Consider the following 27,276-nt stretch of genomic DNA (forward strand, 5'->3'; position numbering starts at 1 on the left):
TCTGTGTGACCTTGCGGGACCCCCCTTTTATACTGTGAAGCTGGGGCCAAGCCTGTGGCAGCCTCATCTGCATGCTCCAAAGCACCCACAGTGGTGCCCTGCTCTGCTGTGCCCAGTGCAAGGCCCCTGAGGGCTGGCTTCTGCCTCTGTGCACTTGGAGCTTGGCAGGGCCAGTGCAGCCTGAAGAGGGACCCATGGCACCAGCCCTGCTCCGCAGTCCTGCAATGTGCCTCTGGAATGGTGCTGTCTGCCAGCCCAGGGCAGAGGGTGCGTCCCACTGCAGGTGTCCACGTTAGCTGGGTGCAGCTGCAGCTGGAGAGAGATGGGGTCTCCACAGTGCAGCAGCTTCCTCTGTGACTGTAGTTATCCCCAGCAGGCTGGGGCTGTGGTTGCTCTTCTGCTAGTGCCAGGCCAGCCCCCAGCTGGGAGTGAGTGAGGGCCAAGCACAGCCTGTAGCAGTGTCACCTCCGGTTTGTGGCGCCAGCAGCCAATCTACACTGGCTTCCCTCTTTCAGCAACACCCCTCCCTTCCATCTACTATCCTGCCCTTCCCCCAAATGCATCAACCTGCTGTAGTGAGAGCCGGCCAGGAGCCACCTGGATCACTGCGTTGGGCATAGAGCAGCCCATGCTGGGCCTGCCCTCGTCTCATGGCTGTCCGGCTCCCCTCCCTCCCTCCTGGTGAACCCTCCCATGTGCTGCTTTAATGGGGACCCAAAAGGCACACAGAGCTTCTGCAGAGCTTCTACATCCTAGATCACCTTCCACAATCCCTCTGCCCTGTGCAGCCAGACCAGCCCCCAGCCTTTTGGGAAACTTCCCAGTTTGTGGCAAGGTGTGTGTGTGTGTTCATTTTTTCCCCTGTGTCCTAACCACCCTCTGAACAGTTGGGACAAGTGAGTCACTTCCCCAGCGCCCGGTATTCCCTGAAAAGCTGCCCTGGCGGGTTCCGAGCTGAGTAGGAACACATTCTCCTGCCACAGAGTTCTGGCTTCAGCTGCTTTGCTGATGGACAATCACACATCGATTCTCAAATAATGGCAATTTCTGCAGCCTCTTCCTGGTTCTGCCCTTGAAAATGTATTCCTGCGCACGCCAGTGTTCTCACCTCCGGGGTCTCACATGCTGTGGAGTGATGGGATCTTGTTGTTGAGCAGATGGGGGAGGGGAGAATGAAACACTGGACACCCAGCAAAACTGTCTGAAAGCAACTGAGCCTTTTGCTTGGCAGACAGGCCTCTGGGCCTCTCCATCCAGCCACCGGTTCCAGACCCCTGTCAGTGAGACAATCCAGGATGGGAAAGCCAGAGGTGGTTTATTCCAGGAGTTATACTTCACCAGTCACAGGCATGTTTCAGGCGCATTTGATGCTGGAGCACAGACTAGGTGTCTGATGGTCTGCCTGGCTTCACACCTGGGCATCCAGACCTTAAGGCACTTTAAATCAGGGCCACATTCAGAGCTGGCCATTAGTCTTCTGGTTTAAAGTCTCTCCCCATCTCCCACTACCAGGGATCTGTTCAATTCACCTTGTGTCCTCAGGGGACCCAAAGGCCACAGTCCCGCTGGGTGTCCGTGACATGACAGGCCTCCCTCCTACCTGCTCAGCTGCCCCCAACCACCAGCCAAAGTCAAGCATGGTGGTGTATCTCACAGAGGGTCACTCCCTGGCTGTGGCTCAGGCAGTGAGTCGTTGCAAAGCTGGCAGCTGAGTGACTTTATTCCATATGCATAAAGCTGGCATGAGGCTGAGTCAGGGAGAAATGTTGCACCTTGGAGATTCAGGCCTGCCATGACTCATCCACTCTGAATAGCTTCCAGAGTTTCACCCAGGAGGTCCTGCAGCAAACCCATACTTTGTGGTTGAGCCAGAGCAGCACTTTTGAGACACATTTAGTCGCCGTCCTCGAGCAAGCTGGAATCCCAACCATGCACACCCTCCTCAGGCAGCGTCGACTACGCTGGCTTGGCCACTTCCACAGGATGAATGATGGAAGGATTCCAAAAGACATCCTGTATGGTGAGCTAGCCTCTGGCAAAAGACCTCCCGGACGCCCCCAGTTGCGCTACAAAGATGTCTGCAAGAGAGACCTCAGAGAGGTAGACATCGAGCTGGACAACTGGGAAGAACTAGCAGACGACTGCGGCAGATGGAGGCAGGGGTTACACAAGGGCCTTCAGAAGGGCGAGATGAAGATCAGACAGCTAGCAGAGGAGAAGCTAGCACACAAAAAACACAATAAGGACTTGCCAGACACCCACTACATCTGCAAGAGATGCAGCAAGGATTGTCACTCTCGTGTGGGTCTCCATAGTCACAATAGATGCTGTAAATGAAGTCCTAAATTGAAACTTTAAAGGGCGCGATCCATAGTCTATGCAGACTGAAGGATGCCTACTACTAGTCATGATTCAGGGAATCCATGTGATGGAGAAACCCCTTGTCCCTGGGCCTCTCAATGGGGAATTGCCCCGGCTGAATCAGTCATGAGTGAACTTTTCTGACTTACCTTGTAAGGTAGAGGAGAGTCTCTTCTAGCACCCCAGGGTTCCAACAACACTGACACACCTGCTGGAGGCACAGCACAGACCCTGTGCGCTGAGTACTAGGATTCCTATCCAGCCAGTTCTGCTGGGGACAGAGCCCAGCAGCCCTGATAGATGGAGAGGGGCAGAATTGTCAAAGATTCCCCCCTCAAAGCTGCATAGCATTTGGCAGACAAGTGCTGTGACATCTAGCAGGGGCTGGCTGGGACACTGCTTGAAGAAGACAAAGGCCACCTTCTCTCGGGGCTGGTGTGTAACTTCATAAGGAACTGAGAGCTGGGATTGAGGTATGTGAGGGGCAGAGAGGGTGGACTTTGGTGAATTAGTAAAAGATGTGGGCTGCAGGTTCAGTTTAAGAATATCGGGGGAAAGAGGAGGCTGTGGGGGTCAGGAGAGCAGTTCATCAGCAGCAGGAAGGGGATGTAGCTGGGGATTGAGAGCCTGTGGTCTGCAACCTACTGTTCACGTCGGCTCATCTGGACCAGAAGACTGGTTAGTTTTTTTAAAAAGACTCCAGAGGTGCTCCTGGCAATTACAGGCTGGTCAGTCTAACGTGAGCACCGGTCAAGGTAGTTGAAACTATAGCAAAGAACAGAATTATCAGAGACATGGATGAACATGAGTGGTTGGGGAAGAGTTGACACAGTTTCTGTAAAGAGAAATCATGCCACCCCACGCTACTGGAACTCTCCACTGGGTACTCAAGATTCCAGAAAGCCTTTGACAAAGTTAGTCTGCTAAAGGCTCTTAAGTAAAGGGAACTGTCCAGGAGATAAAAGGGATCAGTGACTGGTTAAAACACAGGAAACAAAGGGGGTGTGGACTAGATGCACTGGCAGGGAGAGAGAGTCTGGGGAAAGTTTGAGGGGGACGTAGAGGACAGCTCTGAGTGACTTGGTAGGTGAGGGGAGAGGCTGAGCTTGGAGTGGGCACAGTGACTGACATTTATAATTCAGTGTGCCAGAAGGTTCCCCCTTGTAGTTTTCAGGGTGTCCAGTTGAACCCACACCAGCAGGTCCACTCCCGCAGGTGCTAGCCAGTGCAGGGGGACCGCAGTGTGCACCTGACCCGAGGTAACACGAACAGCCAAGTGTCACCACCTGGGGGACGGATAGCTGAGTGGTGTGGGCATTGGCCTGCTTAAACCAACGTTGTGAGTTCAGCCCTCCAGGGGGCCAGTTAGGGATTTGGGGCAAACAGAACTTTAAAAAAAAAAAAAAGGGGGGGGCGGGGAGGCTGGTGCTTGGCCCTGCCAAGGGCAGAGGACTGGACTCCATAACCTCCTGAGGTTCCTTCCAGCCCTATGGGACTGGCGTCTGCGCGTACGCTCACGACCGCGCACAGCTCTGTACCCCGCAAGCCTGGGCCGGAACCCCCCCGACCCAGCAGCGGGAACAGCCGAAGGGGGGGGGCACCCCGTGACGTCACAGAACTGCGCCACGTGCCCGGGCGCTCCCGCCTCGTCCCAGCCCCGCCTCTTTCCCAGCGTGCTGCGCGGCACAGCGCGGGCGGCGCTGCTTACACAAAGGCGCGCAGGAAATGGCGGCCGTGGGGACCGAGGGCAGTGGTAAAATGGAGGAAGCGCCGGCGGCCAACGGGGCGGGCAGCGCCGGAGACGGGCCCCCCAAGAGGTGCGGCGCTGCCGGCCGAGGGGCGGGATGTGGCTCGGCGGCCGGGGGGTGGTCGGGCGTCGCGCCTGGCGAGCTGGGGAACTCGGTGCGAAGAGGTCGGGGCTTGTGCGGTGTCGATGCAGGAGCCGGGGTCCCGCCTGGCGGAGGTACGGGTGGGGGGCAGGGGGAAGGGGCCGGTGCGTGCCCCCCCCCCCGGAGCGGTCCGTGGGGCTGGTGCTCTGCCTCTGCCCCTGCCCCGCTCCCGCTTGTTCCCAGCCCTGGTCCGGGCGGGGAAGGCGAGTGTGGCCCAGGCTACCTTGAACTGCGTTCGGCAGCAGGAGACGCCACGAAACCTCTGCCCCGGTGTGCGGCGGCCCCGCGCCGCGCCCGCGCTCTCGCCAGGGCGCGTCGGGGCCCTGCCGCCTCGGGTTTCCTCTCCCTGAGGCTGGTTCTGCTCGTTGACTTGAGGCTGTAGGTGCGCGCAGATCACGTAGGGTGGGTCCCGCAAGGGTTGTTAGCCAGGATGGGGGCGATGGTTTCCCCAGTCTCTTTTCCAGAAGCTGGGCACGGGCAGCAGTGAACAGATCACTTCGCATTCCCCGTTCTGTTTGTTGCCTCTGGGGCACTTGGTACTTGGTATGGGTGGAAGGGGGGATAGTGGGCCAGATGGACCTTTGATGTGACCAGTATGGCTGCTGTTGTGCCTGATTTGGGCTCATTAGCATGGCTGAAGTGCCTGGGGTGGTAAATTGAGACTTTTTCCCCCTTTCCTGCTTTCTTCTCTTTCCCATTATATAAATCCTGTATTATTATCTCCATTCCAGATCTGATGAAGTGGGTCTTACCTGTGAAAGCTCACAACCTAATACTTAAAATTTAGTCTTTAAGGTGCTACAGGACTGCTTGTTTTTATGAACTTACAGACTAACACAGCTACTCTTCAGAGATCTATGTCTCGTGCAATGCAGTAATGTCATCAGAGTCGCATGCTTTTGATATCGGAGATCAGATGGGGTCTTAACAAATGCCCGTGTTTCGTTATTGAGCCGCCTTAGCCAGTTTGGGGCTTTAAATCAGCTGCTTGGCATGTGCAAGTTGTTCCTGGGCTGGAGGGTGAGGCAGAAGAATCAGGGTGCTGATAAATTCTCGTGCTCCCATCTTGATGTAAAGGGGGGTGCAGGGTACTAGCAAAGGTGTTCCTTCTATGCTTAGAGAAGAGTGCAGGAGAAGCCACTGGCACAGCTCCTTCAGCGGTTGCTGTCTTAGCATCAGAGATTGTGGAAGCTTCCTCCACCAGGAAGATTGAGGAATCATAGATTCATAAGGCTAGAAGGGACCTCAGGAGATTGAATCCCACTCCCTGCACTCACAGCAGGACCTGACACCATCTCTGGCAGATAGTAATATGCCTCCATTGACACAAAAAAAACTAGTTATATCATCTTGAGTCAGTCGGGTCTTATTCTCTTAATCTTTCTGATTTAGACTGTAATAAAGGTTGTTACTTTTAAACTACTTTAGGGTGGATGTGCAAAAATTGGAGAAGGTTCAGAGAAGAGCAACTAAAATGATTAAAGGTTTAGAAAATGTGGCCTATGAGAGATTAAAAACATGGAGAGAGACACATCTCTCAGAAGTGGAAGGGACCTTGACAGGTCATCAAGTACAGACCTCTGCACTCACATCAGGATCTGTCACCATCCCTGACTTTTTTTTTTGGGTGTGTGTGTGTAAATCTAATCTGCCCCAGACCACTGAAAGGCCCCCTCAAGGTTTGAACTCTAACCACTGAGAGTTCCCCTCCCCCCACCCCAAGATTAGGAGAATTGGGTTTGTTCAGTTTGGGAAAGAGAGGGCTAAGAGGGGACATGATAACAGCCTTTGAGTACCTAAAAGGGCATCACAAGGATGAGGAAGAAAAATGATTCTCCTTAGCCTCTGAAAATAGGACACACAGCAATGGTCTTAAATTGAAGCAAGGAAGGTTTAGTTTGGACATTAGAAAAAAATATTCCTTACTGTTAGTGTGGTTAATTACTGGAATGAATTGCCTAGAATGGTTGTAGAATCTCCATCATTGGATATATTTAAGAACATGTTAGATAAATAACTCATGAGGATGACAGAGTTGGTGATTGGCCCTGATGAAAGGCAGGGGATTGGACTTGATGACTGTTTCGAGACCCTTCCACTTCTCGTATTATATGATTCTGTTGATTTTGCCTCTATTTTTGGAGTTTAATCTGTGTGTATTGGGGTGGGAAATGTAGGCTTGCTTGGATCTGCCCCCTCCCTTCCCGCAGCAGGGAGCCCATGTTGGTGCCCCTGCCTGGAGTGGGGAGAGGAAGCAGCCGTTTCCTCCTCTCCCACTTCCCCCTCAGCTAGGGGGATAGCAGCATAGGGAAGTTCTCACCTGGAGGCTTCCCCCCTCCTCACCATTGGCTGCTCCTGTTGGCTGGACTCATGGCCAATTGGAGCAGTTCAAGGTGTGGTTCCTTGGAGTGGTGATATGTGTCCCTGCGGAGCTGGGCAGGTAAGTGACTCCACCACATCCCTCGTGCCCAGACCCCGCATACCCACTTCTAGCCTGTTCCTGCCCCCTCCCTCCCAGACTCCAGACCTGTAGCCACCTCTTGCATGTTGAAACCCTCACTTTTGTCCCTAACCAAAAATGGAGCCAAGTGGAGGCCCACAAAATCTAGTAGTCCTGGCTCTCCCATCCCACTGCCTTCCTGTGGGGCTGGATTGTGAGGGGAGGAAGGTGTGTTGCTCAGGGGCCACATCAGTGAGGTTGGCTTTTTGCTTTTGACTTTTGTGTGGACCCTTGCTGATATTTTTTTCAATGTCAGCAGCCCGATCGAAAAAAGTTTCTTCACCTCTGCTGTACAGTGAGGTATACCAAACTAATCACCACACCCTCTGTGCTCCTTTCAGTAGTAGGCATCCTTCAGTCTGCATAGACTATGGATTGCGCCCTTTAAAGTTTCAATTGAGGACTTCATTTATAGTCACAATAGATGCTGTAAAGACCCACACGAGAGTGACAGTCCTTGCTGCATCTCTTGCAGATGTAGTGGGTGTCTGGAAAGTCCTTATTGTGCTTTCTGTGCGCTCGCTTCTCCTCTGCTAGCTGTCTGATCTTCAACTCGCCCTTCTGAAGGCCCTTGTGTAACTCCTGCCTCCATCTGCTGCGGTTGTCTGCTAGTTCTTCCCAGTTGTCCAGCTCGATGTCTACCTCTCTGAGGTCTCTCTTGCAGACATCTTTGTAACACAACTGGGGGCGTCTGGGAGGTCTTTTGCCAGAGGCTAGCTCACCATACAGGATGTCTTTTGGAATCCTTCCATCATTCATCCTGTGGACGTGGCCAAGCCAGCGGAGCCGGCACTGCCTGAGGAGGGTATGCGTGGTTGGGATTCCAGCTTGCTCAAGGACAGCGGTGTTGGGCACTCTGTCCTTCCATGATATTCCAAGGATGCGCCTGAGGCAGCGCAAGTGGAAGACGTTCAGCCTCTTTTCCTGGCGGGCATACAGGGTCCAAGTCTGGCTGCCATAAAAGAGGGTGCTGAGCATTCAGGCTCTGTAGACTTGCATTTTGGTGTGAGTGTACAGTTTGTTGTTATTCCACACTCTCTTGCTGAGTCTGGGCAGTGTTGTGGCCTCTTTTCCGATCCTCCTATCTAGCTCAGTGTCCAACGACAGGGTGTCAGTGATGGTGGACCCGAGGTAAACGAACTCATGGACAACCTCTAACGTATAGTTGTCAATGCTGATTGATGGAGATTCAGCAACATCCTGACCGAGTACGTTCGTCGTCTTTAGGCTGATGGTAAGCCCGAAGTCCTTGCACGCTTTGGAGAACCGATCCAGCAGTTTTTGAAGCTGGTCTTCTGTGTGAGACACTACAGCAGCATCGTCTGCGAACAGCATGTCTCTGATGAGGACTTCTCGCACCTTAGACTTAGCTTTCAGCCTTGCAAGTTTAAACAGTTTCCCATCGGATCTTGTGTGCAGCAAGATGCCCTCTGTTGAAGATCCAAAGGCATGCTTCAGGAGGAGCGCGAAGAAGATCCCAAACAATGTCGGAGCAAGCACGCATCCTTGTTTGACGCCGCTCCTGGTTCTGAAAGCATCCGATAATGCGCCGTCATATTGGATGGTTCCTCTCATGTCTTCGTGGAACGACTGGATCATCTTGAGTAACCGTGGAGGACAGCCTATCTTGTGGAGCAGTTTGAACAGACCATCCCTGCTGACCAAGTCAAAAGCCTTGGTCAAGTCGATGAAGGCTATGTAGAGTGGCTTTCTCTGCTCCCTGCACTTCTCCTGCAGCTGTCTTAGAGAGAAGACCATATCAACGGTAGACCTCTCTGCACGGAATCCGCACTGCGATTCGGGGTACACCCTCTCAGCAATCTTCTGGAGTCTGCCAAGGATGATGCGAACGAACAGTTTACCAGTGACGCTTAGGAGGGAGATTCCACGGTAGTTGTTGCAGTCGCTTCTGTCTCCTTTGTTCTTATACCATGTTACAATGTTAGCGTCACACATATCCTGTGGAACCTCACCCTCTTTCCAGCACAGGCACAGTAGCTCATGCAGGGGTTCCAGGAGTGTGTCTGCGGCACATTTGATTACCTGTGGTGGTATACCATCCTGACCAGGGGCCTTTCCAGCTGCAGTGCTGTTGATGGCTCTCTTCAGTTCATCCACAGTCGGCTCTTGATCCAATTCGTCCATTACTGGTAGGAGCTCGACGGCATTGAGGGCTGCGTCAACCACAACATTCTCGTGTGAGTACAGCTCGGAGTAGTGCTCAACCCAGCGCTCCATCTGTTTGGCTTTGTCAGCGATGACTTCACCAGATTTGGATTTCAGAGGTGCCATCTTGTTCTGGGTGGGTCCTAATACCTTCTTCATACCCTCGTACATTCCTCTGAGATTACCAAAGTCGGCACAGGTCTGAATGCTGCTACATAGCTGGAGCCAGTGGTTGTTAGCACAGTGCCTGGCTGTCTGCTGTACTGTTCTTCTGGCCTCTCTAAGCGCTTGCTGGGTACTCTGGCTCGGTGAGCTTTTGTACTCCAGGGCTACGTCTACACGTGAAGGCTACATCGAAGTAGCCTATTTCGATGTGGCGACATCGAAATAGGCTATTTCGATGAATAACGTCTACACGTCCTCCAGGGCTGGCAACGTCGATGTTCAACTTCGACGTTGCTCAGCCCAACATCGAAATAGGCACAGCGAGGGAACGTCTACACGGCAAAGTAGCACACATCGAAATAAGGGAGCCAGGCACAGCTGCAGACAGGGTCACGGGGCGGACTCAACAGCAAGTCGCTCCCTTAGAGGGCCCCTCCCAGACACACTTTCATTAAACAGTGCAAGATACACAGAGCCAACAACTAGTTGCAGACCCTGTATATGCAGCACGGACCCCCAGCTGCAGCAGCAGCAGCCAGAAGCCCTGGGCTAAGGGCTGCTGCCCACGGTGACCACAGAGCCCCGCAAGGGCTGGAGAGAGAGTATCTCTCAACCCCCCAGCTGATGGCCGCCATGGAGGACCCCGCTATTTCGATGTTGCGGGACGCGGATAGTCTACACGTCCCTACTTCGATGTTGAACGTCGAAGTAGGGCGCTATTCCCATCCCCTCATGGGGTTAGCGACTTCGACGTCTCGCCGCCTAACGTCGATTTCAACTTCGAAATAGCGCCCAACACGTGTAGACGTGACGGGCGCTATTTCGAAGTTACTGCCGCTACTTCGAAGTAGCGTGCACGTGTAGACGCAGCCCAGGAGTGCAGCGCGCTTCTTTTCAATGACTGGAATCATCTCATCAGAGTTAGCTTTGAACCAGTCATTCGTGTTTCTAGCTCTTCTTCCAAACACCGACAAACACTGGTTTGAAGCTAACTCGGGCTGTGCGCCTTCCAGAATTGCACTAAACAATGTCTGTCATGCAGTATTCCGATGTTGTCTCTTGAGTGGGAGAAGTGTAAGTGTGTGCAGTGGTATGTCTTGTTTTGGAATTATTTTAATATGCATATTCACATAATTGCTATTTTTGTTACTCAAGAGGAGGTTTAAAGAAATGTTCCTGGCCCTTCAAGTGGAATGGAAGGGGGAAATATGTAACGGTCCTTAATTCATGAGGAGTTTATTCTAGTTTTGGGTCAGTCACTGAATTCTGTTTCCTGCATAGATTACTCCTGAGGGAATACTGCGCCAAAAAATTGTTTTATAATTTTACAAAATTCTGCATATTGTTAAAATAACACACTGTGATCACAACTTTCAGTTTTGGTAATTTATTTGAAAATACCATCTGCAAGTATGTTTGTAGCAGTGCGACAAAAAAGATTCAGGATTTTTTTTGATCGTTTCTTAATAGGCATTTAAGCATATCCATATGGCTCTGCAACGTGAGTGACAAGTTGTGCATACCCTGTACTGCTTTCTTCATTCAGCTGTTAGGTAAGGAGGTTGGCCCACACCTTGACCCCTCCCTCCAGCGCAGCTTGTAGTAGGAGCTGGAGCCTGGCATCTGGTTGGAACCACTGGTCATGTGGCCTGTTCAGATCAGGGCACACTATATAGTAGTGAGTGGTGGCGACAGAGAGCGGCCGTACCCCTCTGATATGGTGATTTATAGCTTCCCATGTTTCTCCTGCTCCCCAAACCAGAAGCTGTTTTGGGGAGTGAAGGACAGGTGTAATGTGTTCAGGGTAGCTGGTGTTGCTTAGGGTACATGCTTTAGTATGTGCTATCTGATGACGTTCTCGAAGTATGGAATACTGCATGCCCAGATGTTTTGCATTGCTGTAGTAGTCCAGCTGAGAAGTAACAGATGTGATTTAATGAAGGCAGGGTCACAATTTGCCAGGGTGGGCTGGAGTCTCCTACCCAACTGGGGAGAGCTACTTCTGTGAGTGATGTTTTCTACTCTGTCTAGGTGTGCTCCTCAGCCACAGACTGAAGTGACCCATTGTAGGTGTGTATTTTCAACCAAAGGCGACAGCTGCATGAGTGCAAACATGAACTGGTGTGTGGTGGTGGCAATATAGTGGGACTTCATATAGTAGTTTTAGGTTTTGGTCACGTTGCAGTTGAGGCTTGGCAATTATTGAGCAGCAAGGGCAAGATGACTGCCTTCAGTGAGACCTACTGCTCTGTAAATTTGGTTCCTGGAGGAACCAAAGAAATCCACTAGAGAGGCAGAATTCTGATTTCACATGAGATTCAACTTTTTCATGGGGCAGGTAATCAGTTGGCTCAATCTCTAGACATCAAAATTGAGTCAAGATATGAAATCCTAGAATCTTAGGGGTGGAAGGGACCTCAGGAGGTCAACCCTAACTAAATCATCCCAGTCAGGACTTGGTCAAGCTGGGACTTAAAAACCTCTAGTGATGGAGATTCCACCACCTCTCTAGGTAATGCGTGTCAGTGCTTCATCACCACTGTCCTGATGAAATAGTTATTCCTAATATCCAACCTACACCTCCCCCTCTAACTTTAGACCAATGGTTCCTAACCTTTTCCGGATGGGGACCCATTTTGACAAATCTGGAAGACTTAGTGACCCACAGCAATTCAAAAATGGGGGTGAGTGGGCAGTGCCATAACTAGCCAATTTGCACCTGAGGCAAGAATATAAAATTGTGCTCCCTTGTGTTTATATATCCATAATAGTTATTTCATAGAAAAGAGGAAATATATTTAATAAAATTAGAACACTAGACTTACTATAGTTAATCAGAGTGGTGGTGGTGGAAAGACACACCCCCAAATTTTTCCTCCCAGCATAAACCCCACAATCAGGAGCTAGGGAAGTCCAATTCAGGGGCTAGAGGGGGCTAGGAGTCACACTCGGGCTAGAGGGGGCTAAGGGTGTCTCGGGTTGGGGTGTCTCACTTGGGCTGCAGGGGTCTAGGGGAGTCACAGTCAGGGGCTGGAGGGGGCTAGGGGAGTTGCACTTGGGCTAGGAGTCACTCAGGCTGGAGGCACAGGGACCCTTGTGGCTGGAATCCAGCTGGGGCATGGAGGTCTAGCAGGCAGTGCCAGCCACCTGGGTGCAGGGAGAACCCTGACCCCCACAGCTGGAAGCTGGCTGGGGCTCAGAGGCCCAGCTAGCAGCACCAGGTGCAGGAACCCTGGCTGGTATAAGGGGAGCCTCTGACCCCCTGTGGCTAGAAGCTGGCTGGGGCAGAGCCCCGACTGGTAGACCCAGCTGAAGAACCCGGGCTGGGCAGGGAAGATAGCCCCTGCATGGCTGGAAGCCAGCTGGGGCAGGGCCCTGGCCGTGGTGGGATGTCAGCTGGAAGCTGGTCAGGGCTGAGGGAAACTCCCGACCCCTTTCCCTGTGGCTAGGCTGGCTGGTGCTGAGCTCTGGCAGCAGCACCAGTCTCTTTTATTCCTCTTAGTCCATTAATCCAGTCCATACTTCCTTAATTTATGGGTGTTACTGTGGGAGACTATATCAAAAGTTTTGCTAAAACCAAGGTGTATCACATCCATTGACTTCCCCATGTCCTTAGAGCTACTCACCTCATGATAGAAGCTAATCAGATTGGTCAGGCAGGACTTGTCCTTGGTGAATTGCTGTTGACTGCTCTTGACTCCCCTCTTCCAAGTGCTTCATAATGGATTCCTTGAGGATCCCCTCCATGGTTTTTTCCAGGGACTAAGGTAAGGATGACTGGTCCGTAATTCCCTGGCTCATCTTTTTTTTTTCCTTTTCTGAAACATGGGTGCTACATTTGCCTTTTTCCAGTCATTGGAGACCTCTCCCAATCTCCACGAATTTTCAAAGATAAAGTCCAAAGGCTCTGCAATGACAAATGCCAGTTCCCTCAGTACCCTTGGATGCATTAAATCCAGATCCATGGATTTGTGTGTCTAGTTTTTCTAAACAGCCCTTAACCTGTTCTTTCCCCACCAAGAGCTTCCCAGCTCCTTCCCATACTGCTGCCTTGCCTAGTGCTATAGTCTGGGAACTGACCTTGTCTGTGAAGACAGAAGCTAAAAAAGCATTGACTGCTTCAGCTTTCCCCACATCATCTGTCACCAGGTTGCCTTTCTCATCCGGTAGTGGCTCCACATCTTCCTTGATCACCCTATTATTGTTAAAATATCTGTAAAAACCCTTCTTGTTACCATTCACATTCCTTGCTAGCTGTAGTTCCAATTGTGCTTTTCCCTTCCTGATTACTCCTCTGCATTCTCCAGCAAAATATTTATACTTCTGCTTAGTCATTTGTCCATGTTTCCACTTCTTATTCACATCCTTTTTGCATTTAAGCTTGGCAAGGGTTTCCCTGGTAAGCTAAGCTGGTTGCCTGCCATATTTACTTTTCTTACTGCACATCGGGATGGTTTGTTCCTGTGCCTTGAACAAAACTTTTTCAAAATACTGCCAGTTCTCCTGAACTCCTTTCCCCCTTCATATTAGCTTCCCAGGGGATTCAGCCTATCAGTTTTCTGAGCGTCAAAGACTGCTCTTCTGAAATCTGAGGTCTGTGTTTTACTGCTCAACTTTCTTCCTTTTGTCAGAATCCTGAAATCCACCAGCTCATGATTGCTGTAGCCCAGGTTGCCACCCACTTCTATATATCTTACTAGTTCTTCCCTGTTTGTGAGCTGCAGGTCAAGCTGTGCAAGCCCCTAGTTGGTTCCTTTAGCGCTTATACCAAGAAGTTATCCCCAGCGTTCTCCAAGAGTTTCCTCAGTTATCTGTGCGCTTCTGTATTGGTCTTCCAACAAATGTCAGGGTGATTAATATCTCCCATGAGAACAAGGGACGGTGATTTGGAAGCTTCTCTTAGTTGTCCTAAGAAATGCTCATCTAGCTCGTCTGGTGGTCTATAGCAGGCACCAATCACAACATCACCTCTGTTGCTTCCACCTCTAAGCTTAGCCCAAAGACTGTCAACTGGCTTTTCTCCCTCCATCTACTGGAGCTCTGAGCAATCATACTGCTTTCTCATGTACAGTCCCACTCCTCTTCCTTTTCTGCCCTGCCTGTCCTTACTGATCTGTTTTTTATCCTTCCACGGCGGTGCTCTGGTTATGAGAGTCATCCCACCAAGCCTTTATTACTTCAGTCACTTCTTCTTCTTTTGACTGTGCCAGGGCCTCTAATTGTTCCTGTTTGTTTCCCAGGCTTCTTGCATTTGTGTACAAACACCTTACTACTACTACCAAGAAGTCCTGTGGCACCTTATAGACTAACAGATATTTTGGAGCATAAACTTTGGTGGGCAAAGGCCCACTTCATCAGATGCATCTGATGAAGCAGGTCTTTGCCCATGAAATCTTATGCTCCAAAATATCTGTTAGTGTATAAGGTGCCACAGGACTTCTTGTTGTTCTGGAAGATACAGACTAACACGGCTACCTCTCCGATACTTAGAAAATTAGCTGATTGGCCTAATCTCCCCTTTTGAATCTGGAGTTGTCTTTTGTTGTTCGTTGTTCCTTCCCCACTTACCTCAGGGCTTGTAACCGTCCCCTAATGAATGTAGTTGAAAGCCCTCTTCACTAGGTTTGCAAGCCTGTGCACAAAGATGCTCTTCCCTCTCTTTGTTAGGTGGGTCTTGTCCCTTGTTAGGAATCCTTGTTCCCAAAACAGAGTCCTACAGTCAACGAAACCAAATCCCTCTCTCTGACACCACCTGCGTAACCACACATCTACTTCCATGATTTGATGATCCCTGCCTGGACTCCTTCCTTCAACAGGGAGGATGGACGAGAATACCACTTGTGTTCCATATTCCTCAGTCTTTCTTCCCAGAGTTACATAATCTGCGGGTCATCTGCTCAAGGTTGTTCTTTTTTTGTGTCATTGGTTCCTACATGGAGAAGTAGGAAGGGGTAGTAATCTGCAGGTTTGATGATTTTTTGGACAACTGTTTGTTATGTCCTGTATTCTCACTCCTGGTAAGCAGCAAATTTCTCAAGGGATGTTAAAAGTTTAGCTGGTTAACTGGTAAACCTCACTCTAAACAGCTTGGGCTTACCAGTTATGGTTAACTGTTGCAGGCTGGAGTGGCCAGTCTGTGACAGCCCCAGGGAGGAGGGTGGCTGGGGAGGCCACTCCAGCCCAGCCAGGCTTCAGTGACCTGCCTGCTGCAGGTGGGGTCTGCTCCGTCAGGCGAGAAGGACCTTGCCTGCGTTGCACTGTGACAGGAGCAGCCCCTGTTTCTAGCAGGGGGTCTGCTCCAGCTCCCCCTCCATCCATTTAATTGTTAGTTTGCCTGTGGCAATTGGCAATTTTCTTTGATGTTTGTATGTGTAGCTAGCGCACATATACTGTAGGATATTCCTCAGTTCAGCCAGGTCTACTCATCTACGTTGTTAAGGGGTATGAAAAAAGCACATACTTGAGTGAGATGGGTAGGCATACCTAACACCCTCGAGTAAGAGCAGTCTGGGGGCCGGGGGGGTGTTGTCCAGGATGGCTGGCTTGCCTGCCTCTTCCTGCTTCCAACTCTGCCCCGACTCCAACCTTCCTCCCACACCTCTAACCCTCTCTTTTTTGAGTGGCAGAGTGGAATTGATTATACAGCCCCTGGTGCTGCTCAGGCTTCAGGAAGCTCTGCAGTGCAGAGCCTGGGGTTACCCCCGATCCTTCCAGTGGAGTAGATAGAGCTAGAATGACCAAATTCTTTTGCTGATGATGGGACTCTCTCTTCTAATGTATTGAGTGTTTATGCCGAAGTGCTACGGTTGCACAGCTCCTGTGCTGCAGATGTGTGACTGTAGCATTTCAAGAGTAGGCAAGCCCTCAGAAAAGCCTGTAAAGCATCCTGATGCCTTAGGGTTTGCCTAATCAAGACCACTCTCAGGCTTGGTCTACATTAGAGCATAAAATCAATTTTGAAGGGGCTTAGGTGGATTTTACAATGCACCAGTCTTCACTGCAGTTATCATTATATTGATTTTAAGGGGTTCTAAGTTTAACTTTTGTATTCCTATTTTTTTTCCATGAGAAGTAATGCAAAATTTGAATTTGCAAGGTCAGCCTTAGGCTAGTGTAGATGTAGTTATTAAAATCAATGTTATTGGCCTCCAGAAGTATCCCCCAATTCCCCCATTCTAGCCATTGCTTTCACCTCTGCTGCTCTCCAGCTCGTCAGGGAGCAGCCTAGGAATTCTGAGTTCATTGCCGTTGTATTTCGCAGACCTCAAGTGCGAACCCCAGCAGCACATCTGGGTATGAGGTCACAAGGTCACAAAAGAGCTCCATCATGGAGCATTCAGGGTAGCTGTAGTAAATGATGAGGAGATTTGAGCAGGTTGGCAGAACTGTCACTGACAGGTGTGTAAATCTCTTGAAGCTTTAAGCCTCATTTCTACAACAAATTCTAGAAGTGTTCAGAGGTGCATGGGGTGGGGTTTCTTGCCATCGATACCGTCTGCAATCTGACATGACAGCAGTATCTGGGACTTCATGAGAGTTAAGTGAAGCCAACGTCTCAGGAATCCTCAAGATCAGAGTGCAGGTATGGTACAAGATTGTTTTGTGGAAATATGATAGATTGTCTGATTTAGACACATCCTGTCTACTGTGCCAGACCTAAACCTGAGCTTCCTCTCAGTTGGACTACTATCCCGGCCCGGCCCGGCCCGGCCCGGCCCGGCCCGAGCCTGGTTTGCTAGCATCTGTGAGGGTGGAGTACTAATAGGTGATGGTACTGAAAGAGGGCAGAATTTAATATTCAGGCCCTTACAAAGGGCACAGGGAGTAGCTATGCTCTTTAAGGAGCCACTTTGGCTCCAAGTACTGTTGCTGCTACTGACTCCACTTGGGGCTCTGGAGGCTGCTGCCACTTAAACAGTGTCCATAGTTAAAACGGAATTGAGGTTTTTTGTCTAACTGGTGGCAGCCTCCAGAGCCGCTTGAACAGTCACTATGGCGGGGGGAAGTTGACAGGGTAGGGAGTTGCCTGTGTGCTCCACATTGGGGAAGTCAGCCTGCGGGAGGGGTGGCTGCACCTGCCCTGCTGTTGCTGTGCAGCTATGCTGAGAAGGGGGCAGCTGCGGGAGCAGTGAGGAGAGGCGGTGGCTGTGGAGAAGCAGTGGCAGGACACAGAGCTCATTGGCTGAGGCAGGTAAATCCTGGGGATGACAAGTGGGTGAGTTTGGGGCTGAGAGAGGTGAAGCCTGGGGTTGAGATGGTGGTTCTGGGCTGAGAGAGGTTAAACGTGGGGATTGGGGGGGTGGCCTGGGGCTGAGAGAGATTAAACTTGGGGATGGGAGAGTGGGTTTGCAGGGAGGGTGGTAAAGCTTGGGGATGGGGGCATGGATTGGGGGGCAGAGGTGGGTAAAGCCTGGAGATGGGGGTAACTTAACTTTCTTACTGGTAGAAATCGTTGTGTATGTGCTGTTCTTGAAATAGGGGTGACAAAGTATGATTTGACTTTAGTTATTAAGGACTGCCTCATATTCACATACACTACAGCTCCTGAAGTATTGATTTTTGTAACTGAATTTGAAAGAATGCCTCTTCTCACTATTTCGGTTGCAGACCCCTGAACTAGGGAATGTGAACTTTAATTTCCTTAATTTGTTTTGTGCATGTAACATAAGTATTGCTTTTTTGTTTTAAAGCCTTTGTGTTTCAAGCCAAAGTACCACTTCAAAGACTAACAAAATAATTTATTGGGTGAGCTTTTAAGGGACAGACGCACTTCTTCAGACCATAGTCATACCAGAACAGACTCAATATTTAAGGCATAGAGAACCAAAAATAGTAATCAAGGTTGACAAATCAGAAAAAAATTATCAAGGTGAGCAAATCAGAGCGGGGGGGCGGGGGAGAGAGGGTCAAGAATTAGATTAAGCCAAGTATGCAAAAGAGGCCCTCTAATGACCCAGAAGGTCTGCATCCCAGTTCAAACCACTTGTTAATGTGTTGAATTTGAATATAAAAAAAATTCAGCAGCCTCTTTCCAAAGTAGTATGAAAATTCCTCTTCAGTAAGATGCAAACTCTTGAGTCATTAACAGAATGGCCCACTCCATGAAAATGTTGGCTGACCAGTTTGTGGATCAGGAGTGTTTTTATATCTGTTTTGTGCCCATTAACTCTTTTTGTCTAAGAGAGTTTGAAGTCTGTCCAATATACAGAGCATCTGGGCATTGTTGGCATGTGATGGCATATATGATGTTAGTTGAGGAACATGAGAATGTGCCCGTGATTTTGTGACTAACCTGGTTAGATCCAGTGATGGTATCCCCAGAATAGACGTGTGGACAAAGCTGGCAGCGGGCTTTGTTGCAAGGAAAAGTCCCAAGACTGGTGTTCCTGCGGTACAGAATGTGGCTGTTGGTGAGAGGGGAATTTAGGAGGGGGAGCTTAGAGGGAGCTAGTTACTTCTACAGGGGTAAGGGGCGGCAAGATGGTGACGGCGGTGGCATTCCCAACTGCTGGCTGGAGCTGAGGCACCCGCTGCCCCTGGGGTGCAGCATGACGCAGGTGGACTTGGGGGAGTGTTGGGGGCGGGGGTCATGACCGAGGGTCGTCGATGGTGGGCATGTGGTTTGGAGGCATGTGGTACGGCTGTGCGGATGACAGTGCCCCCGGAGGCTGGTGGTGGCATGCCTGGCTCAGATTGCCTGGGCTTTCAGGCCCAGTCCTGCGTTCCCGGCACGTGCGTCCCGCAGCAGCTTCGTGGGGGACCCAGGGCGCCGCTGGCCATGAGATTGGCACCTTCCTGGAGGAAGTGGGGCTGCAGCAGCGAGTGGCTGGGTGCAGAGAGGCTGGGGGATGGGGGGACCTGGGGGCGATGAAAGCTGATGGGTGACAGTGTGGTGCGATGGGGGGACATGAGTGGGTGGGGGGGGCAAGGGGCAGGGAGGGGGGAATCTGGGGGTGATGGTAGCTGGTGATGGTAGAGGGGAGTCCTAAGGCGGTTCTGTACCAACTTCTGGCATTGACGCGGCAACTCCTGCAGCTGAGCTGGTACCAGACATAGAGGTTGTCTTCTCCTTTGCACTATATCAGTAAAACCGAGAGGGGGACATTGGCGTCTGGGCAGCCCAGGGTCCCAAAAAAATTGCCCAGGCTCGTGCCTGGAGAGGTACTCTAGCATCGCTTAACAGCGTTGAACCAACACAGGAGGTAACAGATACCAGTTATAAGCTCTTGCTCGACTGGTGTAGAGAACAAGCGCTAGGGATTGCCTTCGACAGATCTCACTGGACAGTCACCGCCCGCCTCAAGCTGGGCAGCCCCCAGCCAGAAGGGTACTGTCGTGCAACAGTTCACCTGCCTCACTGGGTGCGTGAGGCTTAAGGTTCCCAAACCTGACAAGTGACTGAAATTTGAGCACCAGGCAAACCAGTAAGAAAATCAACAAGAAAAGGACACCATCAAAGTTTTAAGCTTGCTTGCTGGAATGTGCAGACCATGCTGACCGGTTTGACTGAAACTCTTCAGAACATCAGTGATACCCGAAAGACCGCTGTCATCAATGAGGAACTGAAGAGGCTCCAAGTTGACATTGCTGCTCCGCAAGAGATGCAACTTGCAGATTTGGGATCTCTAAAGGAAAAGGACTACACCTTTTTCTGGCAGGGTAAAGCCCAAGATGAACCCAGGGAGCATGGTGTTGGCTTCGCCGTCAGAAACACGCTTCTACAAATGGTGGAATTAGTCATGGACGGATCAGAAAGACTCGTTCAGGTCATACTTCAAACTTGCACCGGTCCTGTCCACCTGATCAGTGCTTACGCTACAACCCTGTATGCCACACCAGAAGTAAAAGACAAGTTCTATGACATGCTTAGTGCTGCCATAGCGCATATACTTGCTCGCGAACAACTGTACATTTTGGTTGACTTCAGTGCGAGAGTTAGAGCCGATCGTGACTCATGGCCTTCCTGCTTAGGCCACTTTGGTGTGGGAAAAATGAATGAAAACAGACAGCGTCTTCTTGAACTTTGCACATACCACAATCTGTGCATTCCAAACACATTTTTCCAAATCAAGCTACAGCACAGTGTGTCATGGAGACACCCACGCTCGAAACACTGGCATCAACTAGACATGATCATCACTAGATGTGATAACCTCAGAAATGTCCTTCTGACAAGCAGCTATCATAGTGCCGACTGTGATACAATCACTTGGTAGTTTGCTCCAAACTCAAGGTGAGACCCAAGAAGCTGTACCACTCTAAACGAACTGGAAGGCCCCACATTGATGCCAGAAAGCCAGCAAACTCGGAGAGAGCCGAAAAGGTCACAGTGACCCTCGAGGAGAATCTGCGCAGCAGCCCTGGGGGTGCCGATGTGCCATCCAGATGGCAGCATCTGAGGGATACAATTTACAAGACGGCCTTGTCGGTATTTGGAAGAAGAGCTAGAAACACAAACGACTGCTTAGAAGCTAACTTCCGTTAGATGATTCCAGCCATCGAAAAGAAGTGCGCTGCACCCCTGGAGTACAAACGCTCACCGAGCCAGAGTACCCTGCAAGCGCTCAGAGCAGCCAGAAAAACAGTACAGCAGAGCAGGCAGGTGCTCTGCCAACAGCTACTGGCTCGAGCTATGTAGCAGCATCCAGACCAGTGGTGACTTTGGTAATCTCAGGGGAATGTATGAGGGCATGAAGAAGGCATTATGACCCACCCAGAACAAGATGGCACTTCCTGAAATCCAAATCTGGTGAAGTCATCACTGACAAAGCCAAACGGAGTGCTGGGTCGAGCACTACTCTGAGCTGTACTCATGCGAGGACATTGTGGTTGATACAGCCCTCGATGCCGTCGAGCTCCTATCAGTAATGGATGAACTGGATCAGGAACCAACTGTGGATGAACTGAAGAAAGCCATCAACAGGATTATGGTAGGAAAGGCCCCAGGCCAGGATGGTATACCACCAGAGGTAATTGTGTGCCACAGGCACCCTCCTGGAACCCCTACATGAGCTGCTGTGCCTGTGCTGGAGAGAGGGAGAGGTTCCATAGGATATGCGCGATGCTAACATTGTAACCTTGTATAAGAACAAAGGAGACAGAAGCGACTGCAACAATTACCGTGGAATCTCCCTCCTAAGCATCACTGGTAAACTGTTTGCTCGCGTCATCCTCGGCAGACTCCAGAAGATTTCTGAGAGGGTGTATCCCGAATCACAGTGCAGATTCCGCGCAGAGAGATCTGCCATTGATGTGGTCTTCTCTCTAAGACAGCTGCAGGAGAAATGCAGGGAGCAGAGGAAGCTGCTCTAATCACCTTCATCGACCTGACCAAGGCCTTCGACTTGGTCAGCAGGGATGGACTGTTCAGACTGCTCCACAAGATAGGCTGTCCACCACGGTTACTCAAGATGATCCAGTCTTTCCACGAAGACATGAGAGGAACCATCGAATATGACAGCACGTTATCAGATGTTTTCAGCATCAGGAGTGGCGTCAAACAAGGATGCGTCCTTGCTCCGATGTTTTTCGGGATCTTCTTCACGCTCTTCCTGAAGCACGCCTTGGATCTTCAACAGAGGACATCTTTTTGCACACAAGATCTGATGGGGAAACTGTTTAATCTTGCAAGGCTGAAAGCTAAATCGCAGGTGTGGGAAGTCCTCATCAGAGAGATGCTGTTCGCAGATGACTTTGCTGTAGTGTCACATACAGAAGACCAGCTTCAGAAACTGCTGGATCAGTTCTCCAAAGCATGCAAGGACTTTGGGCTTTCCATCAGCCTAAAGAAGACAAATGTACTTGCTTAGGATGTTGCTGAACCTCCATCAATCAGCATTGACAACTATACGTTAGAGGTCGTCCATAAGTTCGTTTATGTTGGGTCCACCATCACTGACACCCTGTCGTTGGACACTGAGCAAATTAGAGGATCGGAAAAGCAGCCACAACTCTGTCCAGACTGAGTGAGAGTGTGTGGAATAACATCCAAGTTGTACACCCACACCAAAATGCAAGTCTACAGAGCCTGCATCCTCAGCACCCTCCTTTACGGCAGCGAGTCTTGGATCGTGTACGCCCGCCAGGAAAAGAGGCTGAATGTCTTCCACTTGCACTGCCTCGGCGCATCCTTGGAATATCATGGAGGGATAGAGTGCCCAACACCGCCGTCCTTGAGCAAGCTGGTATCCCAACCATGCACACCCTCCTCAGGCAGCGTCGGCTCCGCTGGCTTGGCCACGTCCACAGGACGAATGATGGAAGGATCCCAAAATACATCCTGTGTGGTGAGCTAGCCTCTGACAAAAGACCTCCCGAATGCCCCCAGTTGCGCTACAAAGATGTCTGCAAGAGGGACCTCAGGGAGGTAGACATTGAGCCGAACAGCTGGGAGGAACTGGCAGACGATCGCATCGGATGGAGGCAGAAACTACACAAGGGCATTCAGAAGGGTGAGATATGAGGATCAGACAGCTAGCAGAAGAGAAGTGAGCCCACAGAAAGCACAGTAAGGACCTGCCAGACACCCATTACACATGCAACAGATGCAGCAAGGACTGTGACTCTTGTGTGGGCCGTCACAGTCGACGCTGCAAATGATGATTCCAGATGGAACTATGAAGGGTGCAATCCATAGTCTACTTAGACTGAAGGATGCCCACTACTACTGTTGGTGAGAATCCTCATAAGGTTGGGAGGTTGTCTGTAGGAGAGAACATGCCTGTCACCTAGGGCATTCTGGAGTGTGGCATCCTGATCAAGGATTGGTTGTAGGTCTTTAATAATGTGTTGCAGTGGTTTGAGTTGGGGGTTGTAGGTAATGACCATTGATGTTCTGTTCTTGGCTTTTTTTGGGCCTATCTTGGAGTAGCTGGTTTCTGGGTATTTGTCTGGCCCTGTTGATTTTGTTTTTTTATTTCTCCTGGTGGGTAATTCAGGTTTATGAATATTTGTTAAAGATCTTGTAGTTTTTGGTCTCTGTCAGTAAGGTAAGAGCAAATGTGATTGTACCTAAGGGCATGACAATGGATCTAGTTGTGTGTGTAGGATGGAAGCTAGATGGGTGTAGGTAAGTATAGTGATCAGTGGGTTTCTGGTAGAGTGTGGTTCCGATCAGGCCATCCTTGATTTGTACTGTAGTGTCCAGGAAATGTATCTCTCGTGTGGAGTAATCGAGGCATAAGTTTATGGTGGGGTGCAGATTGTTGAAATCTCTGTGGAATTCTTCTAGAGTCTCTCTCTACCATGCGTCCAAATTATAAAGATGTCATCAATGTATCTTAAGCAGAGGAGGGGTGATAGGGGACAAGAGCTGAGGAGTCATTGTTCCAGGTCAGCCATAAATACATTAGGAGATTGTGGGGGCATGCAGGTGCCCATAGCAGTTCCACTAATCTGGAGGTATAAATTGTCCCCAAATTGGAAATAATTGTGGGTGAGAACAAAGTTACAGAGGTCAGACACCAGATTGGCTGTGGTGACATCAGGGATGGTATTCCTGATGGCTTGTAATCCATCTTCATGTGGAATATTCGTGTACAGAGCCTCTACATCCATGGTGGCAAGGATGGTGTTGTCAGGAACTTTTCCAATGTTTTGTAATTTCCTCAGGAAGTCAGTGGTATCTTGGAGATAGCTGGGAGTGTTGGTGTCATAGGATTTGAGGAGAGAGTCCACATAACTGAATAGTCTGGTGGTAAGGGTGCCAATAAGTGAAATGATAGGGTGTCCGGGGTTCCCAGGTTTGTGGATTTTGGGAGGTAAATAGAATAATCCGGGCTGGGGCTCAGATGGTGTGTCTGAGTGAATAAGGTCCTGAGTAGCAGCAGGGAGTTCCTTAAGTAGTAGGTGGTGTGATTTCTTTTGGAATTCCAAAGTGGGATCAGAGGAGAGAGGTCTGTAAAATACGGTGTTGGAGAGTTGTCTGTCTGCTTCCTGTTCATAGTCTGACTTATTCATGATGACAACAGCACCCCCTTTTGTCAGCTGGTTTGATTATAATGTCTGGGTTATTTTTGAGATTTGGGACAGCATAGAATTCAGCATAGTTGAGATTCTCTCATTTGGCATTGTTTGCGTATAACGTCCGTCTGAGCATGGTTGCGGAAGCATTGTATGTAGAAATCCAGACTTTCACTATGACCGTCGGGGGGAGTCCACATGGAGTTCTTCTTGTGGTGTTGGTCGGTGGGGGGAGGGATCGAGAGAGTCAGACTGTTACTCATAGTTGTATTGAAAGAATTTCTTTAGATGGAGGCGGCAAAAGAAGGCTTCAGGGTCACCACAGAATTGTATTAAGTTTGTGGAAGAAGTAGGGCAGAAGGAAAGACCCTGGGATAAGACTCTTCTGCTGGGCTGAGTTGGTAGCCGAGAAGGTTAACAATATTGTTTAGTTGTAGTGTCCTGAGGTATGAAGTAATTTAGAAAATTTATTCTCTTTTCTTCTTCGAGTGAATGCTCATGTACATTCCAATTTGGGTGTGCACCAAGCGCGTGCCCAGTTGCCAGAAGCTTTTTGCCCTAGCCGGTAGCCTTAGGGTCAATGCGGTGCCCCCTGGAGTGGTGCCTGTATGGCCACCCATATATGCACCGCCGCCCGCCTGCCCCCCCCCCCCCCAGTTTCTTCTTGGGCTGTCAGTTGCTGGAGCTTGACTCTTGCTGAGAGTCGCTGGTAACTTTTGTTGTTTTAATTAGTTGTAAATAGTTTAGATCGTTATCTTTGTAGGAAAATATTGTCTTCAGCATTTAGTAAGCCAAGGTGGGTCTTTAACCCCCTCAGTGCCAGGTGATGTCTAGCTCTCCAGGGTTTAAAAACTGTTCTAAATGTGGCAAACGCATGCCCAAAAGTGACCCGCCAAAAGCCTGTCTGGGCTGTCTCGGTGAGACTCATCTCCGAGAGTGCTGCTCTGTCTGCAAGACCTTCAAACCCAGGACTCTAAAAGATAGAGCTGAAAGGCTGAAAGTTTTCCTGATGGAGTCAGCTTTGTGCCTGGACGGTTCCTTGGCGGGAACACAGAACACTGCATCTTCGGTGCAGAGTGTTCCAGCACCATCGGTGCAGTCAGAGGGCTCCCGGCGCCGAGAGCTGGACTTGGCACTTAGCACCTCCCGGCGCCATAAGAGCCAGTTCCTGGTGCCTCGTAAGAAGAGATGGGACTGGGGCCGTTCCCAAGAAAGAAGAGGGTGAAGACAGGCATTGGGAGAGTCCACCAGATCTCACCGTGAGCGAGGTTACAAAGTCCGGGCGTCGACTCCAGCGCGAGGCAGGAGCCCGCGCTTTCGCAGGCTGCCCTTGATGCCGGAGACTTTTAGTACTGCACAAAGGCTCCTGCAATTTACAGTGCCGCTACAAAGGCTGCACCGGGAGTCTTCGTCACCCTTGCTCCAGACACCAGGTCTGGCTCCAGGGACCCCGGCATGGTTCCCGACACCGGTGGGTCCCAACAAATGACCGGCACCATGCAAACAGTACAGAGCCTGCAGGAGCCAACGAGAGGTATGGGACCCTTGGCACCACCATGGTCGTTGGCGTCAGGTTCCACGTCGGAATCAGACTCCCTTTACTCCAGCTGGGTGCAGAGCGAGAGTACAAGGTCATCGCAACACAGTGGGCACCGGCGCCACTACGGAAGCTCCCTAGAAGGAGAGTGGCAAAGGCCCCATTGGGGGCACTGCAATGGCCCTTCTGGACCCAGTGGGCGATCCACGAGGAGCAAGGAGGGGATGCAGAACTCCTGTTCAGGGTTCCAGGCACTCCCCAGGTGCCGAGATTGGTGCCGACAGCATCTCTTGGAGTCCTGCCGAAGGAGCAGGTGGAGTCGTCGGCACTGGCACAGAAGGCGGCGCAGATGCCAATGGCAGCGCCGGCACCGTCGTCGGCATAGACATTGGCACTGGGACAGTTAGAAGCAACCCAGGCGAGGGTGCTGCTCGTACAGACACCGGGGACTGTGGTGCAGTGGGCACCAGCGCCGACCAAACCGGTGCCGTCCCAGGTGCAGAGTGGCCCCGTCTTCGTGGTACCATACCAGGGACCACTAGGGGGCCCTCCACCCCAGGCACTGAGCACAGCACCACAGACTCAAGTAGAAGTGCTGGAATCCTCCTCACCAGCGGGCTTGGAGGGCATATTGACTTCATCTTCGTCTTCTCCAGATGAGGCATTAGCTGGATCCTCTGCATCCCAGTTCTGGAGGATGGAAGCACGTACCAGCAAGTATAGAGGAGAGTCGCCTGGAGTCTGGGGGTACAGGCGGCAGAGGTCAGGGGTGAAATAGACCCTGTTACAAGCATCCTCTCAACCCCTGGACTGTCCAGGGTGACACTGCCCATTAGAAAGACAATTGTCAACACAGCCAAGACAGTGTGGCAAACCCCAGCCTCAGCCTTGCCCATGGCTAGGAAAAATGAACAGTGGTATTTTGTCCCGGCACAGGGAAATGAACATCTGTTCACCCATCCTCCCCCTGACTCCCTTGTTGTGGATGCTGTGAACAGTAGGGAGAGATGGGGGTTCCCCCAGGAACAAAGATGCCAAAAGACTGGACCTATACGGTAGAAAAGTTTACTCCACAGGTGGTCTACAGTTGAGAATTGCTAACCAGCATGCCATGGTTAGCAGGTATGCGTACAATACAGCCAGCTCCATGGACCGTTTCACTGAACTACTCCCACCGGACGCCAAGACAGAATTTATGGCCCTGGTAGCGGAGCAGAGGCTCATATCCAGAACAGCACTGCAGGCTGCCCCAGATGCAGCCACTAAGATCGTGGCCTCGGGTATTGCCATGAGAAGGGGAGCATGGCTTCAGGTCTCGGGACTCTCACAAGAGGTGCAGCAGTCCATTCAAGACCTCCCTTTTGAAGGTCCCTCCTTATTTTCAGAGAAAATTGATGAGAGACTTCATAGCATGAAGGAGACTCGGTCCACACTACGCTCACTGGGTCTATACGCACCGGCGACCCAGAGAAGACAGTTTAACCCTAGGCCCCAGTTCAGGCAGTTCCCCCAGCAGCAACGGTATGGGAACAGGAGAAGGGGCCGCCATAATAGGAGGTGGCAGGGTCATCAGACATAGGACTAGGGCCACACTAAAACCCCTCCTGCACCCAGACACCAATTTTGATGGGGCCGTCGGGAGCGATGCACCATCCACTCCCATAGTTCCAGCCCAGGGTTTATTGTCACTCCGCCTA

General features: G+C 50.8%; 1 protein-coding gene across 1 annotated transcript in view; it reads left to right on the top strand.

The window, feature by feature from the left end:
• The first annotated feature begins 4,023 nt into the window (after positions 1-4,023).
• LOC142002332 (heterogeneous nuclear ribonucleoprotein M-like) overlaps positions 4,024-27,276 on the top strand; it is a 43,233-nt gene continuing 19,980 nt past the window's right edge. Inside the window, exon 1 of the mRNA XM_074978351.1 lies at positions 4,024-4,178. Coding sequence (XP_074834452.1) covers positions 4,087-4,178 — 92 coding nt within the window. The 5' untranslated portion in view covers positions 4,024-4,086. The remainder of the gene's footprint in view (positions 4,179-27,276) is intronic.

Source organism: Carettochelys insculpta, chromosome 27 (assembly GCF_033958435.1).
Source record: "Carettochelys insculpta isolate YL-2023 chromosome 27, ASM3395843v1, whole genome shotgun sequence".
Taxonomy (NCBI): Eukaryota; Metazoa; Chordata; order Testudines; family Carettochelyidae; genus Carettochelys; species Carettochelys insculpta.